The sequence below is a fragment of the Xiphias gladius genome, chromosome 15 (assembly GCF_016859285.1).
Source record: "Xiphias gladius isolate SHS-SW01 ecotype Sanya breed wild chromosome 15, ASM1685928v1, whole genome shotgun sequence".
NCBI classification, from domain to species: domain Eukaryota; kingdom Metazoa; phylum Chordata; class Actinopteri; order Istiophoriformes; family Xiphiidae; genus Xiphias; species Xiphias gladius.
The window spans coordinates 10,317,754-10,335,282 of record NC_053414.1 but is presented as its reverse complement, the minus strand read 5'-3'; the positions used below and the strand labels follow the sequence as shown (position 1 = coordinate 10,335,282).

Here is a 17,529-nt window from a genome sequence, read left to right as displayed (position 1 = left end):
TAGTGCTTTAAAGCTCCTAAAATTTGGTTTCAAATCCAAAGTATTTCTCTTTAACAATAAATATTCATAAATAAACAACAATCAAACATAAAGTTGATTTGAAAAAAAAATCCTTAGTTATTATTTATTAAAAGTTTAACACTCAAAAAAATCTATTTAATTTTTCTTCATCAGGACTGTGTGGGTGCTTTCAACAAATCACCAATGGTCATCAGAATATATCTGAAATGTTGCTAAATCCTGATTGGTGAAGGTAGATATATGACATCACGTTTTCCCAATGAATCCCGCCCACTTCAAACTACTAAGTAGCACAGACACAAAAGAAATCTCTCCTGTGAAATAACCAGATTTATTCTAAATGTGGCAGATAATTGTGTGTTCATGTAGGACCCGGTGACTTATAGTGAGAAGCTATTTGTAAAAATATGTTTTTAAAGCTTTTAACTCTAAAAATACAGTCAATACTAAATATAAAAATTAATAAAAGTGATAATCGGCACAGTATATAGAGGAGTCCATTGTACATACCCACACAAATAAGCAAAAGTACACAGGTTAATGCCAGTGTCACTGTTGTCAAATTGTCACTTTTCACGAAAACTCAGAGAAGAAAGGGAAGAAAAGGAAAGGGGGCACCCCATCACTAGGGATGGTCATTGATAAGATTTTATTTATACCAGTGCCATTATCGATTCTGTTTATCGGTCTGACTATTTATCAATTCCCTTAACGATTCCTGACAGCTTTCTGTGTGGGGGGGAAAAAAGTAGGCAAACCCAGGTTTTCCGCATCAACGCAACTGTTTTATTATCTCAGAGTCTCTAAGAAAATTTAAATGAAAATGACTGCTGCACAAATATTCTCTCAGTCAAAGAAAAAAATCTGTGAAGCATGTCTACGTGGTGCTAATGTTAGTATAACATAGGATATTTACCCTCATAAGATACATGGCATTCCTGTAATTTAAGCCCAAATTGCATATAAATATGTTTCAGCATATTGAAGGTGTTTCCACCCTTATTTGAGATTACCATTTTACAGACATTACAACTAGCACTGTCGTCATATTTCTTCGTGAAATGAAGCCACCCAGTGTTTCCCTCAAGTTGAGAATTTACTCGTGGCGGTGGGTGGCATGGTGTGTGACTGATGTGCATGCAGAGACTCATGCAGTTTAGAAGGAGTGTAACCCAGGTTATTTTATGCAGCTGCAATTTATAGATGTTCCCTAAACGCCTCACGTGCATATTGGTGGATGCTAGCTAGGCGGCTGCGCACAGAGAAGCCTTTATTCCCCAGTCAGTTACTGCAGCACGTGTGACTCAGATAGGTGTGTGGCCAAAAATTAGTTAGTTTGAATAGAGTGAAATAAGGTGATGTGCTATAAGAACTACAGAAGTTGAAACTGCATCATTTGATCTACCTTGACGGGTCCTAACCTACGTTAACAGGCCGCCTTCTTTATGCAAGTTTCGAGTAGCGTAGACATGAGTTTGATGTCTTTTTTTTTGCAATGTGAAACTCCCTCATTGATAAAAGGAATTAATAAACTCGGAGGCATACGATTCCGATTGGATTTGGAAACGGTTCTAAATTGGGATTTTCAACCCCTCCTCTTGCCTTATAATCCAGTTTGTCTTGTACCATATGTATAATTTAGTTTTTAACAATTCGATCAAAGGTTTTCATTACTTAGGAGGTAAGAGCCACAGGGAAAAACCATTTAATGACCTTGGTGATGTGCTTTGGCCGCTAGAACTACGGTAGATTCCTTCCAAAGTCTGGGTAACTTCTGCTGTTGTAAGAAAAATATATCTATACATCTATATATATATATATATATATATATATATATATGTGTGTATGTGTATATCTAAATATTTCTGAAAGATATATGTAACCATAACACTAAGTTGTCTAGCACAGCATTTCAGGAGTTTAACCCAAGTGCGGTCAAGGAACAGGACTTTGCCACTCCTTGAAAGGGCTGAAGTATTTACACACTATGGCTTTATCAGTCTATCTTACAGCGCTGTACCCTGTCCCAGAACTCAGGGAGTTCATGATTAAAATTGTGTCCATAAATTAAAATTAAGTAAAACTTATTTAACTCCTCTGCCAATTCTATGTCAGACACATCAAAACACTCCAAATTTCTCTTTTTATTCTGCACTCCGACCACAGATTTGATACCTTTCCAGGCTGCATGATTTGGCATTTCTCAGTTGACTCACATTATGTCTTTATACTTGAGTTTAGCTAGTTTTATCTCCCTCTTAACACCTCTGGAACCTTTTTTTTGAGTGCTGCCCCCTTGATAAAAAGTTAGTTTCTTCTGATTCAGCAGTTTCAGCCAGGGATTTACTAATCCAAGGCTTATTAATAGAGAATGTTGTACATGTTTTGCAAGGGAGGACCATATTTTCACAGAAACTAATGTAACATAATACTATGTCAGTAAGTTCATCAAACCTGCACAGGATATAAGATATACATAACATATACAAGCAAAGTCATTAAATTGTAATTTTAAGCCCTTATCAAATGTTGTTGATTGATCATTGTTTTGATTGTTTGATTGATTCAAAGGTGATGGCTGAGGATCTTGATGGGCCTTCTTATGATCATGTGCGGTTCTCCATCGTGGATGGTAACCAAGGCAGCCCCTTCACCATTGATCCGGTCAGAGGAGAGCTTAAAATTTCTCGGCAGCTGGACAGAGAGAGAGTAAGAGAAACAGCAGATACAATGCTGACTGTACACTTTGACTTTAATCCACTGAGGAACTAATTGTACTCTATGCAGAATCCAATCAGAGGCATGTCAGGCCTAATAGGGGAGGCTTGTTTACCGATCTCCGCTGCATTATTGCTTACAAAAGCAGCTTTGCCTATTTACGGTAATTCTCTCTCTCTTTCTCCCAGACTTCAGGGTACACTTTGACGGTGGTAGCCTCAGACAACGGGTTGCCCCCACTCTCCAGCAGCGCCATGATCAACATCGACATCTCAGACGTCAATGACAACCCGCCCCTCTTCTCCCAGGCAAACTATAGCCTCATCATTCAGGTGAGTGGGGGAAAGGGGTCGGTGTCGAGAGGATAGGGATGAGGTAGATGGAAAGGAAGAAAGAGAGGGGGAGGTGCTGGGAGGATTGCGGTGGACACATAGAGAGGGATTAACAGGGAGGAATAATGGGAGACTGTGCGACTAGAATGTCAAGAAGCAAGTAGGAGAATGGAGCAATAACAGAGGTAAGGAGACAGGAGAAGAAGGAGGGTGAGGGAATTGAAAGACATAGCCTGCATCCTAAGTATAAGAATGCAGATAAAGGATTTATCTGAAAATTTGAAGCTGATAATAGATGGTTGGAGTAAAGGAGTAAAGGGAAAATGCGTAAGGATGAGAAGAATGAAAGGTAATGCACATATATCCTTGTTTGGAAAATCAAAAAAAAGGGGGGGTAACAATTCCAAAGGTCGGAGGGAGGGTGATTAATTTCCACTTTTCTTGTCTGTTTAGAAAACTAAAAAAGTAATATAAGAGGGATTCAGGAGGCACAGTACACGTTGAAAGCAGCTCAAGCCCATCAGGATGAAACATTACTTTGCCCCTGAAAAAATCCTGACTGGCTTTATTTTACTCTCTCTGGAACTTTGATCAAAGTGAAGCACAAAGTCACAACTAAAACCGAACAAAAAAAAAAAAAAAAAACACAGGCTCTGCACACACTTTACACAAAACCAGGAATATCAGGAGAGTCTTGAGTGATTTCTTGAAAGACTCAACAGAAGGGACACATCTGAAGCCCATTCATGTACAGAAAAAAAAACAAAGACTTGACTGTGAAACTGACATGGTCCCTTTTGACGGTTACTCATCAGAAGCCCAGAAACAAAATTGCGGACCAGCCATTAGACAAGGACAACTGACAAACACTAGTACCAGTGGGAGAACATCAACTCATCTTTAACTGTATCCATCCTTTGGAAGGACTCAATGATGGAAGTTATTATAAGTTGACAGAAAATGGATTTTACTACTGCAAAATGCAAATTCAAATATCGCCTCAAGTTTTTCGGAATAGAGCTCAGACGACAAACCATAGTATTTGGCAGATTAAAAATTTGACCTGGTGGTGGCACAAGAGTTATTACAATTCATCCTCAGCGGGGCATTGATGTCTTGAGAGAATTTAATTGTGACCCATCCAATAGTTATTTAGTCATCTCAGTCAGAATCATAAATGTGAACCTCTTGGTGGTGCCAGGGGAAATCCAGGGGTCACCAAAGTCATTAGAGTTCATCATCTGGAAACCATGAATATTAGTGCGGGATTTTGTTCCAATCCATTTAGTAGACCTTGATATAATTCACAGGTTAAGTGAAAACTTTGACCTGCGGGTTTTGTGAAGGGAAAAGTCAAGGATTGAAAGTGAAATTTATTTATCCTCTGGAGACCATGTATGTGTACAAAATCTCGTGGCAGTGCATCAAGTATTTGTTCAGTTTGGAGTGGTGGACTGACCTGATTGACCTACCACGATTGCTAGAGTTTTGCTTTTTTCAGCTGGAAAAAAATAGTCCTGGCAGATATTTGACAGTTTCAGAGAGTCACTGCTGCAAGACATTTCTCTGACATCAGCAGTGCGCTGTGGGTGCATATCTTAACTTCTGAGAAAGCATTTGTAGCTAAAAATCACAGAGCTGAATAGCTTCATGACAACCACCTCCTCTCACCACAAATATTAAACTCTCCCCTTTTGTATCCCACAGGAGAATCGACCAAAAGGCACAAGTGTTCTTCAGCTCACTGTAACGGACCGGGACGCTTCCCACAATGGCCCACCTTTCACCTTTGCCATCGTGGATGGGAACGAGGGCGATGCTTTCCATATCAATCAGCAGGGAGCTCTAGTAGCTGTGGGGGTGCTGAATAGGAAAAGTAAAGAACACTACCTACTTCAAGCACAGGTGAGTCATAGAACAGGACAAACCAGGGTTGAGAGGTTGTATTGATTAAACCATCAAGCCACAGCAACCTGATCTATTTGTCTCTCTTCTATTCCCACTCTGTACTTTTTCTGTCATCCTCACTCACTTGCTATCTCTGCGTCTGCACCCTTTAATCCCTCTTAATATGTTTTAAATGCAGCTTTTATCCTTGCAAACACCTGCACATAAAATGCATAATTGAAGTAGGCATACAATAAAGCTGCTGCATCAGAATGCATCTCATACTAGGAGCATAAATAAAAACCAATTTGCTTTGAGTTGGCACGGTTGTGTGTGTTGCTGCATGTTGATGTGTCACCTTAGAGGAAAGAACAGTGGACAAAAACAGTGGGCAGATGGAGTATGAGATATAAGTGTGAAGTCTTGTTATACACAAGATGCACACTCATACTTGAGTCATAGTTGTTTTGTTTTTTTTCTTACAGAACCAATAACTATCCATATGAAGTGCATGATCTGTAGCTATTTTGTTGACTTTAATATCTAAAGCACCTATTGTACGGAGAGGCCGTCAACTCAAGGATGTCAGCAGTGGAAGAGCTTGATTGCCCTCTGCTGCTGGAAAAATAATTCTTGCAGATAAAAACTTAAAAGTGCACATTATTTCTTCATGGATGTATCTCCTTCTCCTTTCTCATATTAGGTATCAGACAGCGGCAAACCTCCGCTCTTTTCCAATGCCTTCATCAGTGTACGTGTAATCGAGGAGAGCATCTACCCTCCTGCGATTCTTCCTCTGGACATTTTCATCTCCACCGCTGGCGATGAATACCCTGGAGGGGTCCTGGGCAAGATCCACGCCACTGACCAAGACATCTACGACACTCTCACCTACAGCCTCGCCCCTTCATCTTCGTCCTACTCCTCATCCAGCGATGAGAGCGGTGCCTTGTTTTCAGTTTCCGCCGCTGATGGTAAAGTTATCGCCCTACGGCCGCTCGATGTGGGTCACTACCCTCTCAATGTGACGGTGACTGACGGACGCTTCACCACGGCTGCTGATGTCACCGTGCATATTCGGCAAGCAGCTCGTCAGGCCCTGGACAACTCTATTGCTGTACGCTTTGCAAATATTGCTCCAGAGGAGTTTATCGGGGACTACTGGCGCAACTTCCAGCGGGCACTGAGAAACATTGCTGGGGTGAGGAGGAGTGATGTGCAGTTAGTGAGCCTGCAGCCTTCAGAGCAAGGAGATCTGGATGTGCTGCTGACTCTAGAGAGATCTGGAAGCCCCTATCAGTCTCAAGAGGTAAGACCAACCAGAGTTAGTTTTAATGCGTCTAGACTTTTATTTGCAGCTGATGGTGCCAACCTTTTATTTTGTTGTTGAGGCAACAAGATTTATTAACATGATTTGGGCTGCAACCAACGACCATCAATCAATTAATTGTAAAATCTATAATACTTGTGAAAAATGTCAACATTTCTTAGAGCCCAAGGTAATCTCCTCAGTTATTTGGACCAACAGTCCAGAACTCAAAAATATTCAGTTTGCAGTTAAGTAAAAGAGAGAGAAGCTGAAAATCTTAACACTTGAAAAGTTGGAACTACAGATTGTTTGGAATTTTTCCTTGCAAAATTACTAAAACCATTATCAAAACCGCTGAATAATTTTCTGTCAGTCAGGTAGTTGATTAATTGACTGATCATTTCAGCTCTAAAAGTTATGATTATCTCTAGGGCTGCAGCTAAGTATTATTTTCAATAATATGAAGATCATTTTTTTCAGCTAAAAGCAAGTCACAGACATTTAATATACAACAGCAAAGATCAGCAAATACTCCCATCTCAGAAGCTTTTGACCATGAAATGTCAGAAATAGTGAAAAATGCTCTTTACAGAGCCTATTATGAAATCTGCAAATTCCATGTTTTATCTTATTATCAATCCAAAACCCAAACACATTCAGTTTACTTTCAAATGCCAAAGAAAAGCATCAAATCTTCTCAAGTGAGAAGTACGAACCAGCAAATTGTTGGTAATTTTCCTGTTAAAATGACTGTAAAAGAACCAAAACATCTTGCACATTTGCACTCATTTTATTCACAATGTTTTGGCTCTTTTACCTGATGACATGGCATTGTGTGGAATTTTTTTGTTCAGTTACAGTCAGAGTTTATGTTCCAGCTCACCTGTCCATAAAACTGTCTGGAGTACAAGAACATTGTAGCAATTGTCACTTCCTTGAAAAATAAGTAAAACGATTAGTCAGTTATCAAAATAGTTTCAGATTAATATTCTGCCAATTGACCGATAAATCAACTAATTGTCTCAGCTTACCCTTGAATGTCAGAGTACTTATCTGAGCACTAATCCTCTTTATTGAGTCTTCTGGTGTTCCTTCCTCAATTTTCCCCAGGTTGTCTTCCGTAAGTTGAACTCGTCTGCAGCTGTCATCGAGGAGATGACCGGGGTCCGGATCATAAAGGTGGTGCAGAAGCTGTGTGCCGGGCTGGACTGCCCGCTACACTTCTGCGACGAGGTCATCTCCCTGGATAAAACCGCCATGTCCACTTACAGCACGGCTCGCCTCAGCTTCGTCACACCACGACACCAGAGAACTGCAACCTGCCAGTGTGACGGTAGATTGATTACGTCCCATATACACAGACACACACACATTTATTTCCACATTTATTGTGTATTAGAACTCCTATTCTGAGTGGATGTACTTTGGTACTTAGGTGGCAGATGTCCCGTATTGAACAACCTGTGTGAGAACAACCCCTGTCCTGAGGGTATGGAGTGTGTGGCAGATCCTAGAAATACCATGTACAGTTGTGTTTGTCCAGAAGGCAAAAAGAGCAAATGCTCTGGTAAGACCACCCACCTCTTTATCCGTGTCCCTAGATATCTTTGTCCCGGCTATGCTTAATAAATGTCTGTCCCTTCATGTCAGATGGCCACTCGCTGACGTTCAGCGGCAGCGGCTATGTGAAATATCACCTGTTGGAGAATGAGAACAAGGAATTGATGAAACTGTCCCTGAGGCTCAGGACCTTCTCCAGCCATGCAACTGTCATGTATGCTAAAGGAACGGACTACAGCATCCTTGAGGTGTGTTTGTGTGTGTGTGTGTGTGTAAACCTATTTTACCAGCCCTATTACTCCGCTGTAATCATACATTTGTTCCTTCAGCCTCTGAACATGATAAATTCACTTATCCTAATTAGGTCTAGACTGATTGTTCCTCTGCATTTCTTGGCCAATCCTTGTATTACCACCCAGCATTTCCATATCAGAAGGGCTTAATAAACACCCAAACGACTTGCCTTCCCTTGAGACCATCCAGCCATGGGTACCAGCCAACTATGCTGCAGGGTTCAGAAAGCCATTTTGGATACTCCTCTCACATGAGGGACTATGGGAATCTGGTGGTGGGCTGACAAAATCACACACAAGAGCTATTTTAGTACTCGGAGGGAAACAGAAAGCAGTTTTCCACACATTCCTTTTAGAGTCTGTCTGGTAGAGCAGACTGCATGCCAGACTAAAACCTGCCTGACTAGAAGGCAGTTATTGTTTATCAGACTGCCATGTAAGGCTTTTAATATCTACAGATCCCATGTTTATTTTAGAGGCGTGAACAGAAGTTATATTGTTGTATAAAGCTGGTAATGTGTGACATCATTAATCAAAAAATAATCGGATGCGCCCTGCATTCTCTGATAGGGCGTGATTAATGACAGTGCCATACGTTGATTTATAATGGTGACTTGATGATTTGATTACAATTTCTCCAGCCAAGTATTAATCTTGCGGAGTGTTAATCTGATATATACTGACGGTTTACCATGTTCTAACTCTGTATTTTCTACCTCTAATCATAGATTGTGAACGGCCGCCTGCAGTACAAGTTTGACTGTGGCAGTGGCCCCGGCCTCGTGTCAGTCCACAGCGCTCAGGTTAACGACGGGGAGTGGCACACTGTCTCGCTAGAGGTGGATGGTAACTATGCTAAGCTGGTGTTGGACCGAGTACACGCCGCCTCAGGCACGGCACCGGGCACCCTGCGTACCCTCAACCTCGACAACAGTATATACTTTGGCGGTCACGTACGCCAGCATGCATCCTCTCGCCATGGACGGAGCCTGCCTGTCACCAACGGGCTCCGCGGCTGCATGGAGGCCATCACCCTGAATGGCCAGGAGCTGCCTCTCAACACCCAAGCTCACCGGGCCCATGCTGTGCTGGAGGACATTGTGGATGTGGCTCCAGGCTGTGCACTCGCACCTGCTGAGAGTTGTTCTAGCAACCCCTGCACCAACGGCGGGAGCTGCACCTCGCTGCCTAATGGAGGTCTGTCCTGCTCAGCTCACTGCACTCAGTCAGATTTCCGCTGAAGCTGCTTAATTTGAACTTCCAGTTCTCCTTTTTTTGTATCCTGTACTACTTGAGTGCTTGTACCTTTTCTTAGGTTTGGAGGAGATTAAGAGGAGTTTTAATCGTGTCCTAAATTCTATATCTTCGCTTTCTTTGACTGCAAATCAGTCATAGCTTCTTTTCTGTTACTTGCAACATGGAGAAGCACGAATTCTCAAATTTATCTATCTAAGAGTTGAACCAGGTTCTCACTCAAGATGGGCAAGTTGAGGCAGGTTAATTAATAGTAAGAACATTTCACATTAAAAACAAAAAAAAAACCTGTTCAGGAGGCATAATCTCTCACCCAGGAGTTTTTTAAATTATCTGCAGGATGTGTTGAGTTTCAGTATCATCATATTACTTACAAAAAAAGTCCCAACAACAGTACAGTCAGCACATACTGGCTGTGTTATTATCCTGTTGACATTTATGCTTAGAAAATGTAAATTATGCAGAATTTACCGAGCGAGCCATTAAAGTGAAAGTACCAGTAATTTTGTTTTTCCTGACTTCCAGCGTTGCTGACCTTTACTTGTTTTAACAGACAACACAGTCCCAGTTGTTGTAACCAAAGTGGCTTTTGTTTGAGATTTTATAGTAGTTCAGAAATGGACACTTGCTCAGCATGAGTGTCCTTACTTTGCTTTCTTCCTCATACTCCAGGTTACTTCTGTAAGTGTCCTGCCTCTTTCATGGGCACCCACTGTGAGATTGGCATAAGCCCTTGTGCCTCCAACCCCTGCCTGTACGGAGGCACCTGTGTCCCTCGTGCGGAGGACTTCTACTGCCAGTGTAGAGGGCAGTACTCAGGACAGAGGTATAACAACTCTTTCTTTTTCGTCTCAATTGTAAATAGAAAAGGTGAACGTAGTCAGCAAACGTGCAGCATTGATGCAACATTGGTAGAGGGATTTTGTGTGTGTGTGTGTGTGTGTGTGTGTGTGTGTCATAATGATGATATGATGAAGGGAGATAAAGATAATATGATCAGTAGGCTCTATAGCATTCAATGTAATTTAATACTGAAATTAACGCTCAGTAGTAATATTTAATGATGAATGGTAATGATTATATTGGTAGTCTGAACCTGACCAGCATTTCTCAAGTCTGAGGGACTTGCAAACCTCTAATTTGTCAATTTTTGTAATTATGTCTTGCCCATTAATTTGCACAGTAGTTTATCCTGCAGCAATATAAAAGCTACATTTGTAATTTTCACCAATTTACCCCTGAATACAAATCTCAGCAATGGAGTTTCTTTGGGTTGCTTATGAAAACTTGTTTTGAGATCAGGTGCCAGCTGGGGCCGTACTGCAGAGACAACCCCTGTAAAAACAACGGAAAGTGTATTGACAGTCTGGATGGTCCAGTATGTGAATGCGAAGCAGGCTTCCAAGGAGACAGGTTTGTCTTTTCAAATTCATGAACTGAACTGAATAAGTGATGTAATATTTCCAACCTGACAAGTCTGATCCCCTGCAACAGTAGTTTGTAATATTCAGCTTTTCACCTTCCAATACACCTCACTTAATACCCATGTGTTGTCCAGGTGCCTGAGTGATGTCGATGAGTGCATCAAGAACCCCTGTGCCAACGGAGGCCAGTGCCAGAACACATACGGCTCCTACAAGTGTAACTGCTCGCTGGGTTTCAGCGGGCACATGTGTGAACTCCGTGCTGAGGTCCGCAATGAATTCATCTCCACCTCCTGGAACATCGGCCTGGAGGAGGTGATTGGCATTGTGGTCTTTGTCTCCAGCATCTTCATCCTGGTCCTCATCTTCATCATCATCCGCAAGAAGGCCTGTCGCAGCAAGTCGAAGACCAACAATGACGACAAACATCCTGGAGGTTCAAACGTGCCTCACTCCTTCCTCCAGAGACCTTACTTTGACGCCAAACTCAACAAGAACATCTACTCCGACATCCCGCCTCAGGTCCCTGTGCGGCCCATCTCCTACACTCCCAGCATTCCCAGCGACTCCCGAAACAACCTGGACAGGAACTCGTTCGAGGGCTCGGCCATCCCGGAGCATCCTGAGTTCAGCACCTTCAACCCAGACTCTGTACACGGTCACCGCAAAACTGTGGCCGTGTGCAGCGTAGCACCCAATCTCCCCCCACCCCCTCCCTCCAACTCAGTCTCAGACAGCGACTCCATCCAGAAGCCAAACTGGGACTATGATTATGACAGTAAGTTTGCTTCTAGCTGGCAGCAGCTTTAGTTACCTGTGTCTTATTGCTGGGCAACAGGTAGGAGGTCCATTGAGTTCTAAATTACTACTGTTGTGACACTTTTTTACATTTAATGCATTTGACACTGTGCATAGCATGGGCTTTTATTGAGGGTGCACATATGTTTTAATGCGGGTGGCCTAGTGTCAGCCTGCCCCCTAAGAGACTTTAACATATGGAGGACTAGGTCAGGATAATGCAGAATCATCGCTAACTGTCAGTGGACCTGTGTCGTCATATTTAGTGAGATTCTAGGTAACGTTTAATTTAACGTTTCTGTGATTTCCTAATAGTTTCCTTGGAGAGTTCCTGTAACAGATGGTGTAATTTGGTACTAATTATAGAGAAAATAGAGACTATATTAACTTCCAGTTACAATTATTTGAGAGTTTAACCTGTAAATGTTTCCAGGGGCAAGCTTGCAATTCAGCATATATGGTATGGACAATGGAGTTTCTAAAATTAAATAAATACATAATGAATGAATTTACTTTGGTTTAAATGGGGCAGTTCTTTGAGGGAAATTCCCCTGGAAGTTAACAACTGCTTATAGACTCAACACACCTTACTAAAGTCTATTTTAAAAAACTAAAAGAACAGAACTTTGTCTCTGTTTTCTCTAATTTGCTCCACATTATGCAGTTCTTCCCAGTAAACTGGCAAGGAAATTGTTAAGAAATTATGGGCCCTTAAAATAAAGTGTTGCCAAAGTAAATTCCAAATTAGAGAAAATCATTGTGGTTTTACATGTGTTCCACTGTGCTCCACTGTTTGACATGAGTCACAGCTCATTACATAAAATTTACATAAATTTGACAATATTATAAACAAACCAGACCATTGTATTATGATCAACCAAAAAAGTATATGTTTGATATTGATTTTCAACTATTTAAATGCAGAAATATCCACAAACACCTGATATCGCGTATTTGTATATTCAAAAGTTTGTTGCACATCTTTGTACTCTACTAATGGATTTCAACCTTATCGCTATGCCCTACACAGGACGTTTTTATATCTCACACATGTAGGTTTACACTAAAATTGTACTGCGCTTTCTTTACTAGCTAAAGTGGTGGACTTGGACCCGTGCCTGACCAAGAAGCCGGTAGAGGACAGTGCCTGTCACCCCTATAACACCAGGGGCAGCATGTCTGAGGTCCAGTCCCTCAGCTCCTTCCAGTCGGAGTCATGTGATGATAACGGTATGCCGCCGCTCAGCATGTTAAATCTATCCCTCCTAGTGATTGGAGAAAATCTAACAAGACAGCATAGTTTGAAAAAACACTGTACAGACACATGTAGGAAATGTCATTTTTGCACTTGTGATGAGTTATTGTTTTTTGGTCTGTTCAGCCTGCACCATTTTGCAGCAGTTACCTTTTGTCTTGTAGAGCATTGATGATTTAAACGCTAACACACTTTCTTTGCATGCTCAAAATGGATGGCCCAAACGGTTACTCTGGGGTCACATGTTCTTTTTCTCTTTCTCTTCGCTGCGGGGCTTCAGCTCCCATATGGATCAAATCAGTCCACAGATCCAGAACAAGGTTTTAAATAGGGGGTCCAGCCTGTAAGTCCTCAATCACTACCGGTACAGACGGAAGCAATCACACCAACTTGTGCTGTGTAATTCTCCTGGGATTATATATATTAAAAAAAAAAAAGCATTCTGACCCTGTTTTCCATTCAGCCTGTCTCAGTTTAGCTGTGCTCAGCTTCAAAAAAAAAGGAGTTTGATGACTTACTCAGACAGCAGTTATGTTCTGTTTGAAAATCACTCACGAGGTCATTGACTTTGACAGACATCTGCGTTTTCATTTTTTATTTAAAAGCATGTTTTTTTTTTTCCCCTTCTGTGTGTCTCTGTTCTTTTTCTTCAAAACATAGCCACAAACAGATGTTTAAAGCAAGCATCAAGGAACATATCACAAGGGTATATACACACATGTTATGTTCTCCCAGTTCCTCTTCATATCATACTTATCCCCCTCTGTCATCACTGGGATATCATGATTGGGTTTGTGCTGCTCATAAGTCATCAAAACCTGCATCTGCACCCCTGAAAAAGAGAATGAATCCCAAAACAAACTAGACATGGGATATGTTCTGAGCAGGTAATTCTATTTCCTCAGTTTGTTTCCCAGACACACACAAGCCTTTCTCTGTGTTTAGGGTTAGAAATGCGTTTCTGTCTCCGGGGAATTTCACTGATTCTTCCATGTGTACTGTCAATGGCACCCCGTAGCATCTCAGTATGTTGTTGTTGTTGTTGTTGTTGTTGTGTGTTATCTTGCATTAAAAAAAAAAAACAGACCCTCCCCCACACTGTGTTACCTTCCACCCATCGTCTTGTGCCCAGCCAAGAAAAAAAAAAAAGTGTGTCCGTCGACGAGGACAGCAAAATGTGTGGGAATTGTCACTTGTGTTGGCATCAATCCCACCACCGTGTACTCCATATTTTTTTTTTCTTTCTTTCTAAACTACAAAAGCATTTGTACTAATGCTAGATCTCTTCCATCCACTCGCCCTTCCCTTCCCTTTCACAAGCCTCCATAGTGACAGTAATCCACCTTGCCAACTCTGTTGTTGACATGGTGGAAGAAGAAAGGTACTCTTTTTACTGCTTCCATGTGCCATTAGTTTTGTCCTTGGTGTCGGGATGCGAAGTGTAGGTTGTAGAGTTGCCATTATCTTACACAGACAAACACCATCCAACCCTGACATGTGCCTTTTATAGATTCAGCTGCTGCTTAAAAAGATGTGCAAATACCGACTTAAACAGGCACGGAAGAGGGGCCTTCAAGTCCCAGCATTGATATTTGACAACTTTTGATTACACACCTCAAGAAGTCTGTTTAAGAAAATGGCAAACTTGTCGTCCATTAATTAACCTGTCACTCTTTATCATTATTTTGTCTTTTAGTGTTTCATTGTCCTCATTTCATTTGTGTTCTGAGCCGATTGCTCCTTCCTTCTCAGGTTCTAATGTGACTTGTTCTTTCTCTTTCTTCTCCTCCTTGCCTCACATAAAGAGTCTTTTTTGGCTCATGATATCAAGAACCCAAGAGGTGACTTTTTTTTTTTTTTCATCTTTGTTTGCCTGATGTACACTGGTGTTTCCCCCGATCCCACCCTCTAACTCTTAACCACTAACCCCAAAGCTTAATGAGGAGAGGGTTAAACCTCCTGCAGCAAGGTAAAGCTGGTGTGACGCTGAGCGCTTTCTGCATCGGTGGCCTCGTAAGGTTTTACGACCGCCTCCTTAAGATTATTTATTAGCCCAAAAACCATTCCCCTGCATGGCTTTGATGTGGCGACAACATTAGAGAGGATGTTAATCCGAGTGTTATGTGATCTGAGGTTTTGCTCAGCAACTAACTGGAAATATTCTCAGTCGTTTGTGTTTGTATACAGTATGTGTGTCTGTGTAAGAGTTTGTCACAGGATCTACAGTAACTATTTTTAAAAGACTTAGACCCTGAAATTTACTGTTTGTTCAAATGGTTTATTTAACCTCAGAGTTCCATAATATTTTTAGATACGTTTGGTGAGGCGGTGGGGGGAAGGATAACTCTGCCTTAAAGTCACAGTGAAACGAAAGTTAGACCGTCTGTGGCTTCATTTGTGTGACGTGTTTCTGAGTGAATCCGAATATGTGGGCGAGGTATGATTACGAGAGAGATTAAAATCAAATCCTACAGATCTGATTGGATCGATTTTGGAGCTGTAATCAGGTACAGAGCTGTAGCGGACTCTGGGATCTTACCCACATCTCCCTCACTCGTGTTGTTAGATTGAAACATGCTCTCTTGAAAATGTAAACTACGACCCACGAGCATGGGGCTAGGTCATCGCCCCAAATTACATTTGATCAGACACATCCACGTATATGTCCCAAGTTCAAGATGAGTCATTACGAATATATCAATGTTTTACAGGAGGAAAAGAAATAATCAAAAAGTATTCTTTTACATAGTGTTGGGATATTATAAGAGATAGCTGAAAGAAGAAATCAGGGAGATTTTTTTTCATTTCACTGTCTTTAAGTTTGTGAGTGTGTCCACAGTGTGTTTTTAAAAGATTCTCTCACAAAGTGGTGTGAAGCTAAGTGTGTATTAATGAACAAATTGTGTTGGTGTGACTTTGTACTGTGTTCCTGTTGCATGGTGTGGGTTCTTTAACATTAACATGATGGCATTTGGTGACTGTTAATAACTGGATGTGATGCATTGAGCCTTACAAACACTAATGTGTGGTGTGCGCTTTTTTCTTTCTCAAACAGGATATCACTGGGACACGTCTGATTGGATGCCAAGTGTTCAACTTCCTGGAATCCAGGAGTTTCCACAGTATGAGGTTGTGGAGTCGCCTGCCCCTCTGTACAGTGACCCGAGTGCCATCGACACCGACTACTATCCCGGCGGCTTCGACATTGAGAGCGATTTCCCTCCACCGCCAGAGGACTTCCCTGCCAACGACGACCTGCCGCCGCCACCTCTGCCGGAGTACGGCGACCGTTGCGACACCCTGCGGCCCCTGGGCAGAGACTTGGACCCGCCTGCGGCCGGCCCAGGTGGCTCTGGCGGGGTCCGCCAGCGCCCGGCCCTGCCCCAGCTCTACAGCCTTAACCAGTACCTGCCGCAGCACTCCTACCCGAGCGATGGGGGTGACACCGAGGGCCAAGGGGCTACTTCCACCTCAGCCAACACCACCCCAGCTTCTACCTTGGGCACCAGTGGCTACAGAGGGGGCTACCCTTTAGGTTGTAGTCAGGACTTTGACTCCTCAGCTCTGGACAACATGTCCATGTCTCTGTACACTTCCACAGCCTCTTGCTCGGACATGTCGGCGTGCTGCGAGGAGTCCGAGGTCATGATAAGCGACTACGAAAGCGGCGACGAGGGCCACTTTGAGCGGCTGGCCATCCCGGCGCTGGACTCCCAGCAGCACACTGAAGTCTGACACTGGATCCAAACAAAAGTGCCTGAACCCACAGCTACACCTGATGTTAGCCCCTCACATACCACCCACACAAAACACGCACAGTATGTGGACACACAGAACACAACAACAACAACGGCAACAGCAACAACAACAACAACAACAACAACAACACAGTGAATCGAGTCAAAACACGGGTTGTTGAGACTGGTTTTGAAGGCGAATCGCCTGAGAAGATCCGAAGAAGCTATAAGAGAGACTCTGTAGCATCTTTGCGTCTGCTCAGTCCAACTCCTGCCCCTTTGAGTTGGCGGTGCCATTGCTTTAAGTAACTGTCATCTCACACAGGAAGTGGATTGTCCGAAGGTTCAACATTTCAGTGTACAACAGGAAAAAAAAGAAAAGAGAAGATTTCACCACAATATCTTTGTTTCTATAAATACAACCAAGCAAAATGTTTTTATACAAGTCCTCATTTTCAATGTAAATTTAAATGTACAGTTTTGATTTCAAAGTTTACTAGGTTTTGTAGATATTCTATGCTTTTATTTTCAAAAAAAAAAGACTTAAATGGTGTGACATTATCAGCCTTACTGTGCTTACATTCACAAAAAAAGAAATGTTAAAAAAAGAGAGAGAAGAGCGTGGGCTTTCCCGCACAGTGTACTCGTAAAGTTTATCGTCTCCTGCTCATTTCAAAAAGGGTCTTCAGTGAACGACTGCATATTCTTGTGTTGTTGTTTTTTTTATTTGTTTGTTTGTAAATTTTGACTTTGGAACCTCTTTATTTTTCCACCAAGAAAATGGGACCCAATATATTTATAGTGCGGAGTTATCCATGGACACGTGACTTTTTCAGGTGTCTATGTGTTTGTGAGCAATGCTATGGTCTTGTTAAGGTTTTTATTGAATACTGCCACAAGCTCACGCTTTCCTACTGGCAATAAATTATTCCTAAAAAATA

At 42.0% G+C, this 17,529-nt stretch overlaps 1 protein-coding gene across 4 annotated transcripts in view; it reads left to right on the top strand.

Annotated features, from left to right (window-relative positions):
• Window positions 1–17,529, top strand: part of fat1a (FAT atypical cadherin 1a) — an 82,013-nt gene extending 64,484 nt beyond the window's left edge. For 3 of the 4 annotated variants that reach the window (XM_040146052.1, XM_040146051.1, XM_040146053.1), the window contains exons 16-29: window positions 2,593–2,730; window positions 2,928–3,071; window positions 4,779–4,976; window positions 5,662–6,267; window positions 7,378–7,600; window positions 7,703–7,834; window positions 7,918–8,075; window positions 8,849–9,317; window positions 10,047–10,200; window positions 10,677–10,787; window positions 10,933–11,576; window positions 12,689–12,826; window positions 14,657–14,692; window positions 15,907–17,529. In XM_040146052.1, the coding sequence (XP_040001986.1) occupies window positions 2,593–2,730; window positions 2,928–3,071; window positions 4,779–4,976; window positions 5,662–6,267; window positions 7,378–7,600; window positions 7,703–7,834; window positions 7,918–8,075; window positions 8,849–9,317; window positions 10,047–10,200; window positions 10,677–10,787; window positions 10,933–11,576; window positions 12,689–12,826; window positions 14,657–14,692; window positions 15,907–16,586 (3,831 nt within the window). In that variant the 3' untranslated portion in view covers window positions 16,587–17,529. The remainder of the gene's footprint in view (window positions 1–2,592; window positions 2,731–2,927; window positions 3,072–4,778; window positions 4,977–5,661; window positions 6,268–7,377; window positions 7,601–7,702; window positions 7,835–7,917; window positions 8,076–8,848; window positions 9,318–10,046; window positions 10,201–10,676; window positions 10,788–10,932; window positions 11,577–12,688; window positions 12,827–14,656; window positions 14,693–15,906) is intronic. The other variant, XM_040146054.1, reaches the window with a different exon arrangement.